The 25,172-nt window shown below is 34.1% G+C and overlaps 1 protein-coding gene across 1 annotated transcript; it reads right to left on the reverse strand.

Annotated features, from left to right (window-relative positions):
- Positions 1 to 1,161: 1,161 nt before the first annotated feature.
- Positions 1,162 to 23,508, reverse strand: LOC120333789 (uncharacterized). Its single transcript, XM_039401161.2, has 13 exons — positions 23,182 to 23,508; positions 22,584 to 22,755; positions 20,845 to 20,992; positions 19,465 to 19,562; positions 18,063 to 18,241; positions 17,361 to 17,483; positions 14,646 to 14,765; positions 11,848 to 11,958; positions 11,209 to 11,432; positions 9,464 to 9,985; positions 5,359 to 5,590; positions 2,869 to 3,384; positions 1,162 to 1,837 (listed from the first exon to the last, which is right to left on the reverse strand). The coding sequence occupies exons 1-13, from the start codon at positions 23,258 to 23,260 to the stop codon at positions 1,485 to 1,487; spliced, it is 2,877 nt and encodes a 958-aa protein (XP_039257095.2). The 5' UTR covers positions 23,261 to 23,508; the 3' UTR covers positions 1,162 to 1,484.
- Between the last annotated feature and the right edge of the window lie 1,664 nt (positions 23,509 to 25,172).

Genomic DNA, 25,172 nt, shown 5'->3' on the forward strand with positions numbered 1-25,172 from the left:
CCGATCTACTGATAGTCCAAGAATTCTAATATTAAATATCTGGTAATTTTGGTACCCAACTCATCGAAATTTGAGATCATTTCCAGTCGAGCAGATTCGAAACTCATTTATTCACTGAAATGAACGTACAAAAATTACGTAATGCTATGCCCCCAATCTATTTTCGGAATTCATAAACGACGTGACGTTAATTCGTAGAACACGCGCACAAAAGACGGAAGTACACGTTACTCAAATAAGCGCATGTAACACGAAGATCTTCCAAGCCCGATTCTGTGTATAGTCTTATGATTACGTACATTTCATGCTTGGTTGTTTCTACGGTATGAATATATGAAATACTCAATAAAAAAGCAGTGTACGGATTTGGTTAGTATACGATGAATCAATACATCGGCTTGTGCTAAATACAAAAACTATGATTTATTGTGATTCATGAACTTCAGGCGCATGGTCAAGCTTATTTATTTTATGTCTATCTAGTATTTACGTCACCATAAAATTTGCAACGTTTGATACACTTAGCTCGAACGAAATCTAAGTGTTCATAGTTACCAATGCTCTTCGACGTGGAGACGCTCTGCAATATTTTAAAGAAACAGACAAGCCCATGCTAAACACGCTGCCTCCGTTTTTAGACACGTTTAGTGGACATAACGATCGTTTCAATATTATGTTGTTATTGGACACGTTTAGTGGCCATAACGATCGTTTCAAAATGTTGTGGTTATTGTTATTTTCTTTCGTCATTATCATTAAAAAATTGCTTTTCTCTTCGAATACTGGACCAATTGCTTTGAAATTTTCAGTGGTTAAAGATAAAATTTTTCTCCAGAAGGCTATTACTTTTTTTTTCGCTATGACGTCATCAAAATTATTGCCATTGGGTGGCGCTACGTGTCCGTATATTTGAGCATAGCTCTCTTGTTCAATAAATGATCACCATCAATAACATTGGAGGTAAATCTAGTGACCAGATATGCTTGAAGGGTAATTAGTCCAAGAAAAGTTGAGTACCACTGTTTTAAATAGACTACGAATTTAAGATTTAGAACCCTTCTTCGAGTAATGAATCTGGACGCTTCGTAATCTGATTCTGTACTCGAAAGATAAATATTTGCTTTGTTTATTCGATCACGAAAAGCTTATGGTCGCTGACATCCAAATAGAATGGTCAAAAAAAATTAAGAGAAATTTGATAATTTTGAAACTTCAACCTCAGCAAGAGTCTTGCGATGTTCTTTAATAAACTATTGCAATTTCTTGCTCGTATTTTTATTACCCGAAAATAAATTTCATTTGATCAGACGATTTTATTTCAAAACACTACACAGTACATAATAAAGAAATTAAAGTCGTTGTGAATACTGCTTTAACTGATGTGGCTTTCCGTCAATTGAAGCTACACCATTATCTGAATGCGCGGCAAACTCTGCTACTTCACCCAACGGTAACTTTATTTTTGTCATCATTGGAGAAACTTATTAAAACCTTGTTGACAAGTTTGGTGAATATTTTGTCAAATTCTCGCTAGGTAGTGCTAGACCGCTTGATTTTGGTCTACTTGAGTTCGTCTTGTCTGCCCAAGTTTTATTGGTTATGTTCGGACTCGCTCGAGGCGCTTGCTTCGAGTTTATGTTACTTGAGCGCTTCGCGTAAGAATCATTAATGCTTCTGCTCTTCCTTGTCTCTGCCATTCTTTTATATTTAATCGCCAGTGCTTTTCGAACTTCTTTTCCAATCACGCAGTAGACGATGAATAAAAATACTCCCTGTAAGCCATTTAGAATTACGTTTATGTACATAAAGTACACGGAAGAATTCCGCATGTTGACACCTTTGAAAAAAAAATTGCGTTAGTTGTAAAAATTGCTTATGAGATACCTTGTACGCATATTGTACGCGATAAAAATGCCGTGATGCGTTGTAAAGGAAGGCACCTTACGAATGGTTCCAAAGTATTCTCCACCGCAGACCCAATAAGTGGCAGCCATTGGTGTATATGAGAAATATATTTTGTATGACATATTCAATACTGACGGTGTAACCCTTGATGGTGTCATGTCAGGATGACGCAATTGCTTTGTTGAAAAAAAATTAGGAATTTTCTGACTGCATCTCGCAGACCTAATGTTGGAGATTTAGTCCATGCTTCGACTATACTATCAAACGGTTCCATTACATTTGAACCCACGTACATTTGAACCCATGACAATTGCACCTGTATGCTATTGCACCTATGGAATTTTTTTTGTTTCACGGATAGTTAAACCCATACTAACCCTAACCCATGGGTTTTAGCACCCGCATATAGATTGAACCCGTGGATATACGCATGGGTTCAAATGTACATGGGTTCAAATGTACGGTCACCCTATTAAACATTGCTTCGGAATAATAAATTGGTGCCCACACATATAACAGACACACTCAAGCATTTCCTTTGTTAATCTAGCTGAATAAAATATTGTGACATGTTTGACAGTATAGTATGATATTTTGAAGAATTGAATGTCAAAATGAATACATCCGATGAGTTTAAATAGATCAATACAATACTCAATTTAGAAATATTATTTATGGCTTGAGTTTGTATGAATAGTTCAGGAAATTTGCTTCGAATAACGCAGATACTCAATAAGTTACAGTTACTGGAATTTTTCCTAGCCAATACAGCTTGACTAAAAGGGTTTTGAATTTGCACAAACTAAAATATATGGAGCCCGTAACCATGAGCGCAATGCGTTTTTGTATAGTAAAAGCCAATTCAAATGTGCTCCCCTGCAATTTATAAATATTGAGGATGACATAAGTTAAAACAATTTTTCTGAAGACGAAAATAATTGAATCGTGAAAAAAATAACTTACTTGTTAGGAAGGCCAACGTCCACGATACGCCAAGCACCGGTAACAAAACCAGAATAGCTTTAAACGTTGCTTTTGCGTGATCAAAATCTGAATAATCTGCAGCAACCTTATAGATGTTAGGTTTGTAATTGTCTCCTTGTGCGCTCATTTTGAAAACAAATAATCCCATTCGCACTAATATAGCACAGTTTAATATTATAATGATCGCCATTGGTAATACCACCGACCATAAAACTAATGTTGAGCTCAACCAGCAATAATTGTATTTTTTAACATCTTGAAGATCCCATCGTTCCTCCCTTGCCAGTTTCTCCACAAATAAAGGGCTTTTATGCATGTAAGAGTCTGTTAAAAATCCAACAAGTGCTGTAATAAACACAATCAAAAGTGGCAACCCCCAACTGACTACGTGTCTTGCGATAGCGAATCTACGCTGTCTTCCTTCACTTAGGTATTGTAGGACGTAGTCGTGTGTTTTTGCAACGAGAGTGAGGCCTTCCATTAGCATCCACATTCCTAAAAAGGGACAGATACTGAATTTATTCACCTTATCGCTTATTTGCTATTTTGCATTATGCAAAATGCAACAAAAATTTAGTTTAGTCACTAAAATAAAATGTACTTGGGTGCGATTTGGTATGTGATCTCAGCGCCATAACACTATTCTGGAACGCAATCTCAGTTGATGTGATCTCGAACGCACAGCATGATATGTGTTACGCACAGCATGATATGTGTTAACTCTCACGAAGAAATTCTCGTAGAATTCAGTTCCTAACACCAACCGTGTCAGCGTTGGGTTAGGATTAGGGTAAAATCAAAAAGATTACACCGTTTATGTACAGAATGTTATTTTATACTTAATGCTCGAATAAAGAGACAATAGAGTTTAGAGTAATTGTGTGTAAAATGGTTCGTAAACTGCCTACAATTTTAATTGTCTACTATTTATAACAGAATGAGAGGAAAAACTTAGTTATGCGGAATTCACTTCCTCCATTGTATCGACTTGAAATTCTTTAATTAAGTTTTGTGACAATTAGCATTTGGCGACACGTAATGCATCACTACAACTCTGTACAGTTCAGTACATCTTGCCATTTTATTAGTCGCCCATAATTTTGCTCAGAGTGTGTGCGCATCTATATATTTTGAGCAAATTATCCAAACCAAATAACAGGTTTGGTCTGCATTCAAGTTCAATATATCATTTTATCACAATTCCGAAAGTTGTACCTTTGTGAAATTTATATTGCAAATCAATAAAATCAAAGATTCACTCTGACATAAATTAGAATAAGCGGCAACTAACTGTCGACATACAAGAAATCGCGTCGTCTGATAACATTTCACGTTAACTTAATCCATGGCTGAGCCGAGCAAGTTGAATCTCAAGAGGGAAATTTCACTTGGCAAATTCACGAGACATCAATGCAATTTTACGGATGTACTAACAATGCCAAGAACTAAGCACAAAACGTGTGCATGAGAGAAGCAATGAATTACATTACGATTTAGCGTTGCCAGAATCAAAACCCAGACTCAATTTGTGCTGAAAATCGTAATACGAAATTTCAATCTTATAGAACCGATTTTGGACATTCTCGCAACGGCAGCGTTTCTTGTTTTTTTATAGCGAGTAAAAACAAATCTCGGGGTAGCGCTCAACAATAGGGCTATAAGACAAAAATGCCCGTATTTATTAATTATGTTGAATTATCTTGGTTATTTTTTGCATCATATCCCATATTTATCCCAGCATGACGACAATATCAATCTGAATATAGGAATTATCGTCCATCAAATACAAAACACTTGTTTATAGCAGCGTTGAAGTGGCCCCTGCGATTTTTTTAAATGCGCCCGGAGTTTTTGTTGAGTCTGTAGTAGGTTTAAGGAAACGTCATCAATTACAAATTGAAAAGGGAGGTTTAGGCTACAGTTTGGCCATTGACACTTTACCTGTACTCTAGAGCAGGGCTTTTGGGGGGTAAAAAATGGGGGTAGCGACCCCCCCGGTGGGTCGCAAAGAACCGGGTGGGGGTCGCGGTCAAAACAAATGGTCGATCAAATTTCGAAGATTTGAAACCAGTACCAAGATCTAGCATTAATGACAATAAGCCAAGATTCGATCTTTTGTGTGAGAATATACAAGCATATCAGTCACATCAAAACTATTGTTAATTTTAAATTTGTTGTTTAAATATTTTCTGTATTATGAAATTTTTCTTATTTTTATTTTAGTTCCTGAGACGCGAAAAAATATAAACGTGCAAAGTGGGTCGTGATGAAAAAAGTTTGAAAAACACTGGAATACTCTAAGAGTACTGTACTGTACTCAGGACTCTTAGTCATGTTCAGAGCGAAGATCACACAACAGAAGTAATTAAATAAATTCTTTAAAAATAATAGCAAATCGTGGGCGCTTATACAGGGTTTTGTTTTGTAATGTAAGAAGTATAAAAATCGTCTCTTCAGCGTTATACTTACCAGATGTCAATAGAAGATAGTGTATTACCACTGTTAAGATTTCACATGTTACTTCTTGTTTCAAAGCCAAGTCGTGAAATAGATTAAAAACATGGAGTCCAAGTAAAGATGCCGATAAACATATTTGAACAACGATCCTATCACCTCGGATTTGAGATCGCACACTCGAAAGGATTGTAACTGTGATTATCAGGAATATAACAGTCGGAATCTCAACGATGTAGGTAAGGATCTAAAAAGAGATCGGTATTTTAGGATCAGGGGTTGCTAATCGACACAAAGATGAGAAGTTCATGATATTTGCATGCATAATATGGAATCAAAATGTCAAAATGGAACTCGTCGTTGTGGTCTACGGTTGCTCGCGGCTCCGCTACCTTTTTTTTTCTTATCCACGAATGGTCTTATTCAGCCATTTGTTCGTGGGTATCTCATTTAATGCGAGGAGTTTTCGATAGAGTACATCTTACATTATGGCGCTAATTAAAAGCGATTGCTGTGTCCAGATTCGCGAAAACTTGTTTTTACCAAAGACCACTAGAACATGACAGTACTGACCAATTTTTATGTAGAGGGGCGAACGATAGTATATGATATTTGGGAACGGCATATTTTTTTTGTCAAATTAAAATATTTCATCTGGAATTTTAAGTTACGTTTCTAAAATTTATGCAGTATCACAAATCCAGAGTTTGTTAGCAGAAAGCACTACCATATCGTCACGCTAATAACCGAATTGCGTAAGTCATTTTTGGCGGTTTTGAGTTTTCTATAAAATAGGTATTTATGTAATGCTGCGCACCTGTCTGTTAACTCAGATTTTATTTTAAGAATTCCGAAACCCATAAAAATAAAGATTTTTTATGATACGCAAATTTGTTCAATTGTTTCGTCATAATGAATTATCATTGTTAACGCGGGACTATTATGACGTCGCAAAGGCAGAATAACCTCGGCGAAGGATTTTCGAGTTTTTGCATCTCAGATTCTAGCTTAGCGCTTATAAATTTCAGTTTAAACTACAGTATAGGAAGGCGTGCACTTGTGATATTCACTGTCTGAATCCAATTCACCTTGGTTGGCTTTTATATAAGGGTACATTGCTGTTTTATTCTTTATATTTAACTTTAGTCTTATTTCGGTGGATGTGCAGAGCGTGTTTTTTTGAAATATATATTTTTAAACATAAAAAATAATGTAATTGAAACAGATTAGCTATTTTGGGGATTGGACATCGTATATACTAAGAATTACATTCATTTTTGGATTGTTTTGTTTTCAGGATTGATACATACAAATTGCGTATGTCCCCTAGTCATAGACACATTTCTGCCTAAGTCACAGTGCGCCATTATGACGTCACTTGACTGCGTCATACAAATTAACTTGAATCCGTCTACGATCGAAAAATTGAACTATGACAAATTATTGATTCTCAATGGCATAGCAATATCATTAGGAAGTTTTTTACGTTTTTCTCAAAACTGCTAAAAATGACTTACGCAATTCGGTTATTAGCGTGACGATATGCAAATTGAAAATTCAAAGTGGGTATTCATAACAATTGATATTATTTAATATACTTTGTTAAAAACCTTCTTCGTTAACTATATTTAATCACTAAATGTAAATATGCGTTGACTGACTTCATCACGTCTTGATTTATTTAAAAAGTACGCACATCAATCAAATGTGTCACGTCAAAGACGTTATGTCACGACGCATGCAGCCAGCGTCACTCAAAATAATTTGCGTGTGCGCACGTAATTGCGTGATATAATTGGTGCAATGTGTTAAATTTGACGCACAGAGGTGTAGTGCAAATTCAACTTGATTATTATATTTGGACGAACGTCATAAAAATTTCAATACTTTTGATAAATTCGAAATTTCCTCCGACGATTTGTGTAATTTCTCAAAATTGCGATTCTTTCACTAAATAGAATGCGAAAATTGGCAATTCTATTTCTTTACCATCGCTAAGTATAGGGAAAAAAACGTTAGTATGTAATTAACAAACATCAGAATTTTGGAATACTTCCTAAGTTCCAAAGAAATCGGATAATTAATTTTTCCCAAGTGAAATAATACTTATAACGAATCTTGCATGTAAATTTTTGTCATCATGCCTAGTTTCATTTTCTATCGATCCTCAATTACACGTTTAGTCCGCCACAACAAGAAAAAAAGGGTTCACCACAATGTCAATAAAATTACATTTACCGTATTTCCCGGCGAATAAGTCACTTTTCTAGACCCAAATTTTTGGCCCGATTTGGGGGGGGGGGGGGGGTCGTCGTATTAGGCGAGATGATAATTTTCATTTTTTTGGTGTCGCCTTATTATGTATTAGGTAATGTTCTTTTATGGTGGACGCAATTGCGAGTTGAACAAAATTAGATTAAAATTTGAAGACAGTTTGAATTCCCGTAGTTATTATGGATTTGATATTATGCTACAAGAAAACGTCATTATAGGCTAATTTAACCAATGCGCAAACGCGGCGACTGCTCAAAAGGCATTGCATGGTAATTTGAGATTCCGATGTTGATGCGATTTTACTACCCCGACTTATTGGCAGGTTATATGCAAAAACCCATTTTTTCAGGGGTAAAAACGGGCCTCGTCTCATTTACCGGGTAGACTTATTCGCCGGGAAACACGGTAAATGTAATACCGAATTTGTACCGAATGTGATATCCACGTGTTCCCATGAATTATAAAATTCAACAACAATTAGAATGAAATATTGGAATTTTGGAAAAAATAAAAGTAATGAACCTTGTAACGACTTCAAGGGTTCATCACAATGTCGGTAAAATTCCAGTCAAATGTTTATACTGAATGTCATATCAAGGTGTGCCCTTAAATCATAAAAACCAACAACAATTAGAATGGAATATTGGGATCTTAGGAGAAAATAAAAGTAATAAATCTTCTAATGAATTCTTCTATCTCCAAGTACTAAGAATTGGAACTTGATTGGTTCATTAATTGTGGAGAAAAGCCTTTTTTCACAACAACCCTAAATGGACTAAAAACTCGCGTCAAAAAGTCAAAAATAGAACAATAGGCATTTGTCTTTTAAATTTCGTCCTTGCTCACATATTGCAATATGACCTTTTGACTATGCGATGCATTTATCAAGAATTTCAAAACGTATTAGTCATATGCTGGCATCCAAATTGCTGAAGTAATCAATCGTTTTTATGTGTCGTTGCTATTTGCATGGCTTATAAATAAAGCAACGGCGTTTTTGGTACATTTAGTCATTCTTATTCACGGCTACTAGAAATAGTTTGGAAGCCGTTTGTATTGTCCGATCATATTTCAATAAAACTCTTGGAATAGCTGCAATGAATAACGCTTTTAATGAGCAATGCAGCGCTTTTTAAACTTTATATGTAAGTGTCAAAACTTTGAGTCACAAATAAATAGGAGACATGTGTCAATTCAATTTTAATTACAATAAAATTACAGTAAAATCCGAACTACCACTGGATGGGATGAATACAAACGAATGTTTATTACAGCATAATGGGTGAACGAATTGGCCATTGCGTTTCAAATGACAAGCTTTTTATAACTTTTTGCATAGTTTGAAAGTATCTGGTTTTGACTTCGTTGGGATGAATATTTTACTTGTTGATGGATAAAAAATAAAATTTCTTATGCAACGGCTCTGATTTTAAAATTATTACTAGGAAAGGTTGGAGATTTCGCTATACGAGTTTGATTTTATTGTTGTTATAAGTTCAAAATATCCTCCTATGATGGCGATATTTCATTCCACACTTTGCTGCTTTTATAATTCACGGGAGCACTTTATTATCGGATTTCCAGTCGAACCCCCCAGATGGGGATTTTGTTATTTCGGGGGAGACAAAGTGCAAGTTTTTTTATGGTACTAGCTAAAGATCCTTCAATTAAAGATTGAGCAAATAACAGAAACAAGGTTTATATCCATAGTTAGGGAGGAATAAAGGGAACTGAAACCACTATATAATATGATATTCGGTACAATTTTTATGACATTCGGTACAATTGGCTGGCAACAGGCCATATTGCTCTTGTATAGTTAATACACTACTAAATGTTTATTTACCTTAACTCCTCTTGGAACATTCACTTCTGTCATCGTGAGCAACACAGCAAACATCGTGGTGTGGTTGCAATCACATGTAACCTTTGACCCAGTGTCATAGGTCGTTGCTTCACATCCCTCGGCTGACATTTTTTCCGACATGGTGTCGATAAACATACACTGATACCCAACGTCACTGACGTAACCGCGCCCTAAACTTGGATCTGGGACGTCTTTTGGTAAAAAACTTGAATTCGTAAAGTCTTGCAATACATCAACGTCAAAAGTTACTCGTGCATCCTTTCGGTAAGTAAAGTTTTCTTTATTAAATACGGATACTGATATGGTGGGATTTCGTCCGGTGAAAATGTAATACTCGGATAATGTGCTTCCAGAGTAAAGATTTTCAGGCTGTTTTAAAATGATGTCGACACATTCTTTTGGAGCTTCAAACTGAATACCAATCATTCTTCCAACATCCATACCCGTCACGGAAGCATTGTGTAGTTTAGATGAAGAGAATGTCTTCAATGGCGCTTGAAGCTGAAAAATAATCAAACAAACGACATAAAACCGAATATTTGTAATTTTACGTCACAATGAGAAATGTCCATTGTTTTCATAGGCAAAACGTACTATTTTATTACAATTATTACGTCATAATACAAAAACGTTACGACATATTCATTGTTTCAAGGCGCAAAATGAGGGGCATCAGTCAACAACTTCACGTAAATACATATGAATCGAAGTCCCTTACTTGCGGACGAAGTAGCGCGTTGTTTACATTATATACTACGTCAGTGGTTCCCAAACTTTTTAGAGTTGGGACTCACTATTTATCATCACAGCTTATGGTGACCCACTAAACTTTAATTTCATTTTATTTTTTTCATGACATAACACAGAACACAGCAATGGCTAATCATCGCAAAACTACCGTGTTTCCTCGAAAATAAGACCTGGCCTGAAAATAAGATAATAATTTGAATTTTCAAAATGATTTTAATTAAACCCTACCCTAAAATAAATTTAAAATGTGTGGGAGAGGAAAGGTTCATTGGCCCGAGGTAAGGCGAAGATCACACCACTATTCAAGATTGTGTGATATCACAATTATGATATTTGTCACTTGATTTTTGTATAGGAAATACAAATAAAAACAATCGATGTCGGTTTGTATATAATGTTTAGTAAAAAATCTTGATTTTCTACAATGTAATTTTATTTTTGTTAAATGAACACAAAAGACCTCTTCCAAAAAAACCATAGTGTTATTCTTCAAAAGAAAATAAATCTAAATCCTGTCTAAATTTCGGGGAAACACGGTAAGAAGTGTTGTACAGTGTACAAAACTGCTACGCGTAAAAAAGCCACATGGTCATTCTTTGTGTAGCCAATTTTTGTTCCTTTGAAAAGATTGTAAAAAGGAAACTTTCACAGATTAGAATTTCAATTTAATTTTTTTCTTTTTAAGATTTACGTATTCGAGACGCCACCGATCCTAATAACCAGTATAATTAACCAAAGCTTTCTACATCTTTTCACGACCCACTAAGATTCCTTTTGCGACTCACCCGTGGGTCGCGACCCATAGTTTGGAAACCGCTGTACTACGTTATATATATGTTATATTACACGAGTAATTATATATATTTAATTAAAATCATTGTGAGTGATAGCCTGGTACAGTTTTTAGAAGTCAACTATGTTCGGATTCTATTCGAATCTACCGGTAGTTAACATAGATTAATAGGATTCCTAACCTCGTTCTGATCAGCGCTTTCAATATCCATGGACGATATTTCAACTTCAAACTTTTTGGCGCTCAATGGCGACGAGTTAACAGTCGCTATTGCAGCGCATTGAATTGCGTCATTGATCATTATTACTTCGTTTATGACTTCCTTTTCACTTGTCATAGCTGAAGCCCTTTTCTGCCAGTTCTCTATTATTTCAAATAGAGCGTCAAATGCAGACCCTGACGGCACTAAAAACAAAAGGAGCTTTTAATATGGATCGGTTATATAGTACTATAGTATGAGACAATGTATATCTATGTGGCATATAGGTGCACTGAATTTCAACGGTAATAGTGCGTGGTGATACCATTCGCCCCGACGAAGATGAACCCTTTGTGGTTCGATCTAACCTAGGTTGTCACCTACTGAATAAGGCGCATCTCAAAAACGTCTGTCCCACACTTGTCCCACTGTTCTGACTTACAGTAGATATATATATATTCTGAATCTCAAATTCTAAGTGAGCATATGAGGTAGAATTCATGCCATGTTTTGGGTTGAAAAGATAGAAAACAAATAGTTAATGTACTCATATGGTGAAATTCGTACGACTGGGACAAGTGGTGTATGACATTTTTAGACATGTGTTTAAAGTATAATCACCTGAGCAAGATCTGGTTACCCCTGTCTCCAAATCGGTGTAAGAACAATTGTATCTTCTATACAAACATGAGAATGTTTTATTGTATCCTTCTATTTCTGTACATGTGCATTCTAAATAAAACGAATAATCTGAATTATGTGATAATATCATACAAACACTGCTCCGAGAACTGATGATATTCAAAGATATAATAGGAAGTTATTGCTTGACATCGAGGTAAAAAATCTCTCGTCGATTAGGAAAACGCTTAAGTATTTAAGTTAGACATCAGTCCATGTATACATAGAAGCAAGGAAACCACATTTTTACTATTTGCAGCCCTACATTTTAAGGTTTTTCTAAATTACGGCTAATTTTTAAAGTCCAAACACGATATCGATTCTGAGTTTAACTGAAAATTCTGAGGGGCGTACTTTAATGTGACTATGCAAAAATAGTTCATGATGACATGATATATTTAAAAAATATATATATATTAAAATGTTTGAACAAGGAAATGCTTTCAATCACGCTTTTACCAACTCATCATCGTATGGTGAAATAAGCTGGAGTGAATAGTATTTATTTCTGGTAATGATCACGAAACTGTTGAATAACAATATAATCATTTGATTACCTGCCTCTGTTATTTCTCTATCTCAAACGTATTTGTCGAATTATTTACTTGCTTTATTAACTTTTTTATTGTATTGTTGTCTTGTTCAGACATTAGTTAGTTATACTTAACGTCGAAAAAAATAGTACCATTAGCAATAGGTAACCCCACCCTTCAAATTGTGCCCAACCGGATACGCAACCTACCTACGCCAGAGTAAATACTTGTCTAGGTCTTTATTCCCGGCACAGATGTGAAGCATATCATAAGCAAATGAAAATCATATACATCATTATATATGTAAAATAGTAGTTTGCGCAAAAATCTCGTCTGAAATATATATTTTCAAACAATTTTAATAATATTCAACTTTGCTAATAATGATTATATATCGATAACTACGTGGTAGTTGCGATTTTTCTAGAGCCTTGTTAAGGGCAAAAATGGGGGGCACTTCATAACCAATTTAAACAAAAAAAATTTACATCAATGTATGTAAAATAGCCATTTACGCAAAAAAAAAATTGGCTGAAATACAAATTTTCGGAAAATTTCAATAATGTTAAACTTAACTAACAATGATTACCAATCGATACTAAGTTTTCATCGTGTTGCTGATACGTGACTCGTATAACCTTTCAAACTTATTTCCCTGTTGTAGGAATGAACTATGTAACATGCTAATATCGAGTCAAGTTGAATCCTAAATAAATCCTGTGAATGTCATTGTATAGGGGTTCAAATGGAGGCAAAGTACACTCGGTTCTCTTGCAAAGGTCATTTATATATATAATATAAATAAAAAGGTGAATGCCACAGACTGAATTTGTTTTGAACAGCAGCAATTTTGGAAAAATGATTTTCATAAAGCTAATTACTTCGCTTTGTCTAATTTTTGTAGCTTTGTTGATTTGAATATTGTGATAATAATATATATATTCTGAAACATATTAAATTATATATTAGAGGAGTATTTATCTAACAAAAAGCATTACAAGATATAGAACAGATACTAGATATATACTTGGAGACGGAGCATTTATATGGGTGGCACGAGCAAATTCGCGATGGCTACATTCATTTGAATTAATTTAACTGATTTGTTTAACTTTTAGTCTGTAATTTATTTAATCTTTCACATTCACTCGTAGGTTTTTCTTATTGAACGTGGTGAATAAAATAACTGATGAAAACGCGTTAAAACAAAACTAGTTTTTTATTGAAAATAATGGGCCCTGATTGTTAAAAGTTTCTGCACGAGAGTTTGAGAACCGCCGATAAAGAGTATTTTTTTCATAACGATACTCTATTTGTTTACAGAATTATGATAATATAAATATCATCCATTAGCTAAACGATTATATATCACTTTGAATACAAGATAATAATCAATAACATTTAATTAATATTTAAAGCAAAATGTCAAATATCCCAAATAAAATGTAACAACTTTACGGCCTTCTTAATGTCAATGATCTATAATGTCATGGTCTACCTTTTTTAATATCTTTTAAATGATTAATTTTGTTAACATTTTTAAGTCATTTTGATAGAAATATTATGAATGTTCATATATTTTGGTAATTTACTTACTGCTGGCTAATTTGATATTAGTTTGCTTTCAGCATTGCGTTATTTTAGTGTAACACACACGGGAAAAATTGAAAATAATGCAAAGCGTTTTTATTTACATATGCTTAGCAATATCATTTTTCAGCAATTCAATAATGGATGCGCCAGAATCGATTGGGGATTTTAGAGGGATGCAACAAAAGAAAAACATCAAAAATTACTGATTTCGTAGCAGACCAATGTCATAAGCTTCAAAAAGCAATATATACTGTAAAAATATTTGATGCTTTCTGGACTAGCGAGAAAAACTAGAAAACATTATTAATTGAATTACATAAGCAAAAATCTTAGTAAAAACATTATATTATCAACGTACAACCCCCAAATACGGGTTTAATACAATAGGTAGGTTATGCGAAATTTTGCGGTAATACTTTGCTTTTAGGTGATTTTTTCGGTAGCCTTGCTCAAACCTTGAAAATATCGCAATACAAATTCGGTAAAATATTGTTGTTTGGGTAGAATACAAAATACAAATTCTAACAAATTTTATCTAATTTGCCTAAAATTGTAACACATAAATCTAAAATAATTCAAAACAGATATAGATCAATCAATGTATTTATTTACCCGAACACTTGACTCCTTCGTCGAAATAACCATCTCTGCAACCACATGAATATCCACCCGGATGATTGAGACAAGTATGCTTATGATTGCAGATATCTTTTTGAAGACATTCATTTATATCTAAAAATGTACGAATACGTTAAAACATCATTTTCTGCGCAAATTGCAACTTTCAATTCACTATAAAAATTACGTCCTTGTTATGAAAGATAACAGGATATCGATCATACGCTTTAGTAAACATAACAACATCATTTCAACAACTTAACACTGTAAACAATACAAAAACAAGTAAACAGTGAAGTATGCAGTACGGCATTTCATAATAAGGATATCGTTCCTACGCTTTAGTAAACATAAGAACAACTTGACACTGTAAACAATACAAAAACACGTAAACAGTGAAGTATGCAGTACGGCATTTCATAAGAAGGATATCGTTCCTACGCTTTAGTAAACATAAGAACAACTTGACACTGTAAACAATACAAAAACACGTAAACAGTGAAGTATGCAGTACGGCAAAACTAGTGTAATCAAGAGTACCTTGCGTACCTAATAATTACACTGTAAAGAAACACCATGACCACAGTTCTGTAATGTTACTTTCACATTTTCAGACGATATTTCCATTTTTGGTGAAATTAAACATACAGAATTTCTTCATTATTTGTACACTTGATTTAAGTGCAAAACAAAACGATTTCATCTGTCACAACTTATATGTAAATGTTTTTATTTTATTAATGAATCAAATCATGTATGTAGAAGTCGGTATATGATTGAAATTGTTTCAAGACGCACATGCCTATAAGTGGTATTTAAGTCTAATCAACGTTAGATGACTAACCTAATAACTATTACAAATTCGTGTAGACGCAATTGCAAGTTCCAGTACGAAACGTGTGGAAATTCAGACATGAAAATCATACAAATTGGCACTTATTCACAATGCGGATTATTTTGCGATAAAAACTTGGCTTCTGCATTGTTGTTCCTTACATTTTTACTGCACATCAGGCGCACTGTAAATAAATTGCCTGGATTGAGCTTTTTTATGCATAAGCCGCACCGGGCTATAAGACACAACCGGTACTGGTACTGGTTTTGAGTGTGGGCAATAAACCTTACAGCCCTACCTGATACATTAGGCGTGCTGGCTTATAATGCGCACGATCGATCGAGGAAAAAATGATTTGAAGTGCGCCTTGTTTGATTCGTATATAAAATACAATGATTGTATTCAGTTTATATTCGAATTCGCTGGAATAACACTTGCCCGTCATCTTAACCAATGTGTAATAAACTGAGTAAGGAACGCCAAATCGAAAAAATTCTCATCCTTCCGAAAATAATATTTTTTTACATAACTACAAGTGGTAACTTGTACAGGGCATTTTTGGAACGAACTTCGTGATTTCGCGTCATATAAAGTTTCTATCATACTTCTACGGTTAGTATGTATCCATTTGAAAAATCGGTTCCCTTTAATTTCTCTGGCGGGTCACATGTGGCCCTCTTGCCGTTCGGCGGCTCCTAGTATATTATCAATAATTGATATTTAATTCATACGAAGATTCGTTCAAATTGGTTTTAAGCGCGACAAATCCGTAAATTGAACCGATTATCGCGTATAAACAGTGGGAATATTGGTATTTTCAACTCGGTGAAGCGTAGTAAGCGCAGAAAATTGGATAATTTGACCCAAAATTAGAAGGTTTTTCATGCATCGTTTGATATTAAAAGTTCACGTCGCAAAATTAAAGATTTGTCATGGTGATTTTATCCATTCTTATTCCGTAATATCAAAACGTTTTATTCGTTCGTGGTCATGACTAATGCAAATGCTTATATACATCATATATATTTATGATATGTAATAGTGAGATGGCTCAAAGATTCGCTGTTTTGTGCTGTTTCTTTTATAGATGAAATGATTTTTGATGATTCAAGTTCCCGGCCTCACTCTACAAGAATATAAATAGCAGTTTGTTTCGAAATTTTATTCGTTCGAAAAACATATACCTCAACATTTCTTAAGTTTTGTACCAGATGTTATCCATAATTTCACCCCTAACAAAGCAGTACACAAGCAGAAACTTATACTTAACGAAGCTACTGTTAAAGAGAAGTATGTCACGGCGATATTTTTTTTAAATAAACGAAAAGAGTGACGTCGACTCAGAGATATACAATAAACATTCTGGTAATTGCAATACGTAACTGACAACTTGGCTCACTTTCCCTACATGTACCCATTGTATGAATCTCACTTGATATGATTACTCTAACTTTCGTAATAAGGTATTTTATCTATCTTAACGCATAGCATGGTTTCAACTTCATATGAATATATTAATCATTTGCCCCACAACATATATCCACACCAACCCAGAACAATGGAAGTGGTGGTACAAGTAAGACAAGTGTGGACAAAGTGGGACGAGTGTGGGATAAGTGGGGCAAGTGTGGCAATGTGAGGCAAGTGTGTAACGAGTTGGGCAAGTCAGGGATAAATGGGACGAGTGCAAGACAAGTGCACAATAAATGGGGCGGGTGTGGAACCAGTGAGAAAAGTCTGGGGTAAATGGTACAAGCGGGATAAGTATGGCAAAGTGAGACCTGAAATTTTCAAACGCGTATAGAATTCAACAAATCGCTTATTCAGTGAAATCATATAAACATTCAAGTGTACGTAAAGTAAAAAATACTAACCTACGCATGTTCCGTTTTTGTTCTTCCCATATCCATCATGACAATCACATTCGAAGCTACCTTTTGTATTACGGCAAGTTGAATGCTCAAAACACATATTCCCTTCAAAGCATTCATCAACGTCTGAAACAGAAAAGAAAAGGTATTTTGACTCAACTTTATAATGATCCAAAAAACAATATCTTAACAGAATCGATTTTTTTTCGAAACACTAAATGCATTTATATGCATGTTTCATTCAGATATAAAAATTTTCTTATGCTTGGTTTTTAACATTTCCAAACCATTTTTGTGCTCATTTTAGTTTAAAGCGTGTTTTAATGAGCTAAAGCTTGTAAACGGGTATACATATTTGAAGTTACAATTTTGTTTCAAGATTTTCTGGCAACTGCCGTTGAAATATGCTGGCATCTGATTTCAGTCTAGTCTATATCCTAGTTTTTTGAGGATTGTTCTTTGGTTACCGATACTAAACTTGAATTCTTGCAAAGATAAAATGAACGCTGAGGAATTTGATTCATACATAAAAAATATAACATACCTAAAATGCAGCGAGTGGCAGAAAAATAATAAAACAAATCAATGTTTACAAGCATGATTAGAAATCTGTATAAAAATAGCGTCTGTGGGACGGCAATTGTTCCGTCATCTTTAGGTTATTGCTGATTGGCCAAAGTTACGGAAGTATAGTTAACTGCTTACCTTCACAGAACTTATCCACCAATGATAATAATATTCGTGGTAACGATTTGTAAGTATCTTCAGTGAAAACGTTTTTCATGCTAACGCCTCCATTTGCAACAATTTTCAACTCCGTCAAGTTGTATGATCCAACTCCAACTACAAATGACGTCACGTTACGCTTGACTGATTCGTAATACCTGAGTAACAGTAATATATTCTTGATCGGTTCAAGATTAATGTAATGTATTTATAATTCGCTGGACTCGCTATAAACAGTATGGGACACTTTTCAATATACATAATATATATTTTTATCATATTTTGATGAGTGAAAATGATTCTGAATAAGGTATTTCAACTTTGAGGCAATGTAATCCTTAGTTTGTAATTTGGCATATCATGTTTGCATAAATATATTGTTTCCTAATATATCATCGTGAACTACCGACAAAGAAAAATGTCTTGTGAAAACAGTAAGTAAAATTGATCAATTTTCACAGTAATTCTAACCGCTATTGTATAGGGAGAATAATTTTATAAAAAGCATGATGTGTTGATAAATCAGTTTATTTATGTACAGTTTTTGGCACAAAAAAATGATGAATTGTAATGAATTATTATTAATAATTCCAGATATTTTTAAACCTATGGTTACAACTTATATAAAACTAAGACTTGTAGATCAATACACAATTGATTGCCAATGTGAATGAAACTAAAAACTCCAATGACGCATGTATGATATAATTTTAATCGATAGGTAATTTTTCGTTCCAGAATCTACGTATTTCTATACTTTTATTTTTGTAGTACAAAATTATATTGACGCAATAAACTTACATTGAACGAAAAATATAGAAAATACTGTACAGTTCTAGTCATTTCTGATAGTTTTCATAGGTGACTAACAAAAATAACGTATCAGTGACTTCTTTGCCTTGTTAAAGCAAAGTTGTCAAAACTGATCATAATGAAGCAAATACCAAATTATAATTACCGCCGTATAGGCTACACTCACTATTCATCGTACTTTATTATTACATGGAAAATGTTTTCTTTATTAGACAAAAAATAGGAATTCGGTTTGTGAATATATCAGTATTCGTGATTCCTTCTAGTAACTCTATAGTGTATATTAAAAGATTTCAGTTGAATACCCATATCAACGTGTATTACTAAATTTTCAAATTTCCGCAAACAGAAAATCGCAATTTGAACATTTTTTCAAACTAAAGTCCAATCGACTTTTTAGCATTACTCAGTGGGACATCTGAATACATGTTTAAAAACACCAAATTTATAACATTATTGAGACGATGATTCAATTACCAAATTGTACGTTGAAATAAATCGTAACCGTTAACCATCTGAAATCGGTTAACCATTCCCAGCCCTATTACCAACATATCAATCTCCTTACCAGTCCAAAAGGTACTGCCCATCATTAGCCCTTCCATCGGTGATTAAAACTAAACTTTTTTGCGAAACGTTAGCTCGAGGAGAACGTGGAAATTCAACCTAAATAAAAAATGACGTCACAAATAAATACCATCATAATCAGATTTAATAAAATACGACGAAATTTTTACCTATATACAAATAACGTCACAATTGTTTGTTATTAGCATAGGTAATTGTGAAATTCATGTAAATACAAAACGGTGTTAATGGTGTCAGCATTTTTAAATATTAATTACTTACAATTACTCTTAATTACTAATTCTAATGATGAGTTCACAAATAGGTAAAATTACCTTATTTGAAAATAATCACAATTTAATTATATATAAACATGTGAAAGTAATCAACTTTTACCTGTTTGACATTCCAATTGCTAGTAACAACCAAATTGCAAAATTTAATGGTCGAATACTATTGCTATTTTTCTAGCTTGCTATTTTGCAACATTGATGTTTATATAAGCTTTTAATTTCTTATTAATGTTTCTCAATATTTACCTAAATTTGAAATGTGGTGAAATTAAGTGTTTATTATTACACATTTACATTATTAAATATTTAAGGTCATATAACTAAGATGCGAATAAAAAATGGCCTTTACGAATATTTCGGATATGGTTTCAACAACTATCTTTTTGGACACGTTTAGTGGCCATAACGATCGTTTCAAAATTTTGTTGTTATTGTTATTGTTATTTGTCTCCGTCTCCATTTTTAAAAAATCGCTTTTCTCTTCGAATACTGGACCAATTGCTTTGATATTTTCAGTGGTTAAAGATAAAATTTTTATCCAGAAGGCTTTTACTTTTTTTTCGCTATGACGTCATCAAAATTATTGCCACTCGGTGGCGCTACGTGGTCATATATTTGAGCATAGCTCTCTTGTTTATCTTATAAATGAAATACTTGAAATGAAAGTGAGGAAATTTAAATTTCGTCAAACTAGAGTGTTTTGGTATTCTGCCTATGAGAATATATTTACTCATACTAGTTTGGGTAAATCTGTCAAAATATCTGAAATATGATTAAATTTTTGAATGGTTTTACCCCTGAGTACTAGTCTATGAAAGCATGTTATTTCTTCAACGTAACTGGTGTCTCAAAGATAATGGTGAATTCAAAATGTTCGTTTAGCCCTATCCGGAGTCCGTCGAGACTCATTACACCACTCTATATCATTGAGAGGCTAAGTTGGCCACCAGACACTAATTATTAAATGAAACGAGTCATCCAAACAAAATTTTCTCGAAAATTGACTCGACCTTGGACACAGGCTCGTCACTCGATTTGACTCGCAAAACAAGATTTCGGGACTTTAAGTTAGTAAAAGTAAATCTCACCTCCAAGGTTCGATTGAGAGCGGCATAAGTGAGTGTGGATCCTTTCAGGTATCTCATACTAGATATTTTCTCTGTCATGCATTCTTTCGTTGTGCAGTCTCCAAGTCCAAAAGGAATTTCAAATGCATTTTTTTTCTTTCCATCTTGGCTAAATTAAAAATACAAATATAATGTCATACAGCCTGTAGGTCGAGACGGATGAAAACATGCCCATCTCGATTCATTTGTGGACAATAGCAGGCGAGGGCGATCTCCAAAGACTGGACTGGTCCATAGGACGTTTCTCCGACCCTTGACCCCAGAATAAATTTTCCTATACATAACTACTGCAAAATGTTTTATACTTGGAGTGTTTTAATGTGTTGCAGCTTAATCAAAATTAATCAACCATGTGCCGTTTACAGGCACTGACAACTTAGGGTAGACTAGTCTATCGTAGCATTTGCGAGACTCATTTTTGATAAAGTAACTAAGTTAATGCACCTTCAAAGACATGATGGCAATTGAGATATTTAATTCACAACTCTATTTTTGAAACACAACTGCAAACTGACAAATAACACTCAAAACTACAAAAACGAGGCAATGCTTACTGATTGTGCTGGTTAATAAACAAGAAATTGATGCCAGGGGGAACATTCATAGAGGCCGTTCAGAGAATACATAGAGTATGAAAGATAAAGCGTTGTCGGCATATTTTGGCAAACTCCAAAGTTAGTTGTTGCAATAATTCAAAGCTGCTCACGTACTACTTGATCATCTTCCGCGTACCACTAGTAATACGCGTACCACATGTTGAGAACCACTGCATTGGCAAATGCATTGCTACTTAAGTTAATCTAATTGCAGCCGAACCATGATTTCGCTTTTGGTATGGCAATTATTACAAATATTCGTAATTTAAATATTATCACGAAAAACAATAATTATGAAGTTGCTTTCGCTACAATCATTTGAGATCCCTTAATGATAGACATTATAACAGAGGTTTATTGGTTCGATATCAACCAATCAAATGGCAGTAAAATAATTGAACTAAACTGGACTTCTACTTTTAAAAATTGTGTTTTTAATGCATCAATAAAACATGTCGATGATATTTAAAATTTTCTCAAACAAAGAATATGAGTCATTTTGGAATGAAATTTTAGACGGAGATGATCTTTAGATTATGCATTTTATATTCGTGTTCAGTCGAACTTAACATTTAAATAGCTATTCCAGTATCTCAAAATCAGAGTATGATATTGTTTCACAAGTTTTAATAATTTAGCATTACGGGTGGCATTTCCTACACGAATTTCTAAATATTTTCCATAAATATATCAATCTTTTACGCGCCTCCCATGATAATAAAGAATATTCGCCGGTTTAATTAAAATAGTGAGCTAAATTTTAGACGTACCTCTGCTTTCTATCTGTATCGGTGGATCAGAATGTATACTGTTATAGCAAGAATCGAAACGAATTTAAAATTACGAAATTTTAAGATAATATCATTATCCAGATGCTTTAGAAGAAAGTTCATGTATGACTAATCACCAATATGAAAGAGCTGCTGTGTTCCTGGAATACCCAAAATCTTTTGCCTACCATATAGCCAACCTAAATTATTACCCCTCAGGTGACGGGTCAGGGGATGCAAACGCGACATTTGCAACTGCTTACACCAATTTAGTTAGCTGCAGCTAAATGCATTTCAAAATGAAGTCATTGAAAATTAAAGTCATTTTACTTACACCCTATAGCCTGAATATTCCAATATACCGATTTCTGCCTTTTCGCCAAGTTTGTCATGAATGCTGGACGTAGTTGATATCAACCATTCTCGGATAATTTCAAAGTTTTCTTTGGTGACGGAACCCGATCCATCGACAACAAATACGATGTCAAAATATTCACAATTGTAAGCTGAAAATGTTGTTAATATAAGTTACAGAAATTAACTCGTGTTAATATAAATAAGACTCTCATGCATCTTCGTTTAAAATTCGAATTTTTCCTGCCTCAACCGCCTGTCAAGTGCATGCGCGTCAACTAAACAGAGGTGGCAAATTAGTTTAGCAGCAAGACTATGTATTTGTTATATATTGTCCAAGGTTATGTCGTGAGATCCAAACCCCTGTTCACTGTAACAACCTGAACCCCTGGACTGTTTATCTATATTTTCAAATGAGAATGGTTGGCCTAATTAATTAAAAACTGGAAATGTATGTCAACAAACTTCTCCGAAATTTTATTTCATGTGTTCAAGTCAGCATTTTTTGTTATGTTTATGCATTTCATCGACGGTATTGACCTAAATGAGGAGAGGAGCAAAGCTACGAGGCAACTCACGTAAAATGATGGTCCTCGTTTCTCCGAACGTCAGCAGTGAGAACAATAGAATGGTAAAAAATCCTTTGCAACGAGGCATATCCGATTTTCTCCAGGTGATTTTATTCGTGATGGTACTTTAATCTGTCACTTCATAAAAAATATTCCCTAATGCACTATTATTCTTCTAGAATAAATTTTAGAATAGCAGTTGTACCGCCTGTCATTTCATCATACGAACTAAAGTTACAAAACCACCTAAACTGCAAAAAGTGAAGTTGTGGTAAACTGCACGAAAAGAGTAATCACAACAAACATTGGAAACTACCGGAACGCTGTAAGTCATTCTAAATAATTAAACAACATAAGCCGAAATTCAAAAGTGTTATTTTAATTTTGCCAATCTGCCAATGCATGTTGTTATACCGTCAAGTACCACGATTCTGAACTCCGCTATAGATTCTCTTTTTAAAGCAAGAAACATGCTGGAATTCCCATTTGCAACATGCCAAATAGTAATGACGACTTATTTAATTAATGTTCTGTGCTTTGTGGTTTCCTCAAATAACATGTTCGAAATGTTGTTTTCATTTTCTGATTTCCTTTCGGCAAGTGATAGAACCCTACACTGTTACAGGCGCCTACGCTGCTGGAATCACATTTTGTTATGCCGCATAGAGGTTATACCGGTACAATTAATACTTTCTTCTCGGATGAAGCTACTCTCTTTAATCAAAGTATCACATTGCAATTTTTTTTCGAAAGTTGCGACTTAATGCTACTATAACTAAGAAAACAATTCAGTCACACCAGAAACCTCAGAAAATGCTTTTAAATAGCATACATTACACGATCGAATAATGTAAAAATGACTTCATGTTAGCTGTCGCGGTAGGTGCGTGATACGCGTAGTTAGGTAGATTTGAACTTATGATAATAAGGAGATCAATTTTGATAGCGTTGTTTACGTCGATGTAGCATTTGATCAAACGTGTATATTGTATCTAAAAATATTTAGTTTGGTTGGTTTGACAGTCACTAAAGGTTGGGTGAGTTTATTTACCAATCCCTTGCTGAGGCGAAGAACGTGACAGACTACACCAAACTTAAAGTCCTTTCCTTTGCCAACTGTTCAATTGAATAAAATGATGAACCCCTCGAAAGATGTGTAATAAATGGCGTTAACAAAATTGGAATATTCGTTTTTGGAATGGAATATAGGCTTTGAATACATGTTCTTCCATGTCTGGGTCTAAAACTCGGGCTAGAGCTTTTTTTATCTTGCGTTATAATCTTGCGTTTTAACAGGGCTTCGTAAGAAATATCGGTTGCCGTACGTACGCTATTAGGTACTCTCTGTTGCATAGTCTCACTGACTCACTCGATTGGCATTTCCATGTTGGAATATATTTGAGCACGACTGATACCTAATTTAAAGAGCATCAGTAATTTCCAACATTTCGCAATTAACTTCGCAAGAGTGTAGTAAAAAGTAACCAAGCAAAGGCAATTTTAATTAACTTTCCGCGACTTTTCATTGATATTATACCAAATACAAAACCTAATTTGTGGTCGTCGATTGAATGATGCATAAAATATAATCCACTTTAAAATCCAATTTTCAGTAATCAGCTAATTTGCCCCCAGCACGCAATGAACCTTTTTATTTGAGCTAACTCAGTAACAGTATCATGTATGACTTTATTAAATTTGAATACAAACCTCCAAAATAAAACTATTTTGTAACAACAAGAACTATTGTTTTTGAATCATTAAATATCCCTCGAGTGGCTTGAATTTCTAACTTAAATAGATTATGTATTCATGTAGCTCCAAGCTATATCACAGGCTATGCATATATTTAAATATGTTATACCCATGTATACAAGTAATGAACCAATAAATATGGCAACCTTTTAACAACCAGCATTGCGACAGGTTTGTATAATCCATTATCAAAACGTAGTTGCAAGAGCTATGCTGCACCCTAACCTTTAACGATTCTTTCATTT

The sequence above is a fragment of the Styela clava genome, chromosome 15 (genome assembly GCF_964204865.1).
Source record: "Styela clava chromosome 15, kaStyClav1.hap1.2, whole genome shotgun sequence".
NCBI lineage: Eukaryota > Metazoa > Chordata > Ascidiacea > Stolidobranchia > Styelidae > Styela > Styela clava.

Coding starts and splice junctions, on each gene's coding strand:
- LOC120333789 (XM_039401161.2), bottom strand. CDS start 23,260: ATGCCTCGTTGCAAAGGATTTTTTACCATTCTATTGTTCTCACTGCTG. Junction 18,242..19,464: donor GGGCAGTACCTTTTGGACTG/GTAAGGAGATTG, acceptor ACTGTTACTCAG/GTATTACGAATCAGTCAAGC. Junction 11,959..14,645: donor CGAAGGAGTCAAGTGTTCGG/GTAAATAAATAC, acceptor CGTTTTATTTAG/AATGCACATGTACAGAAATA.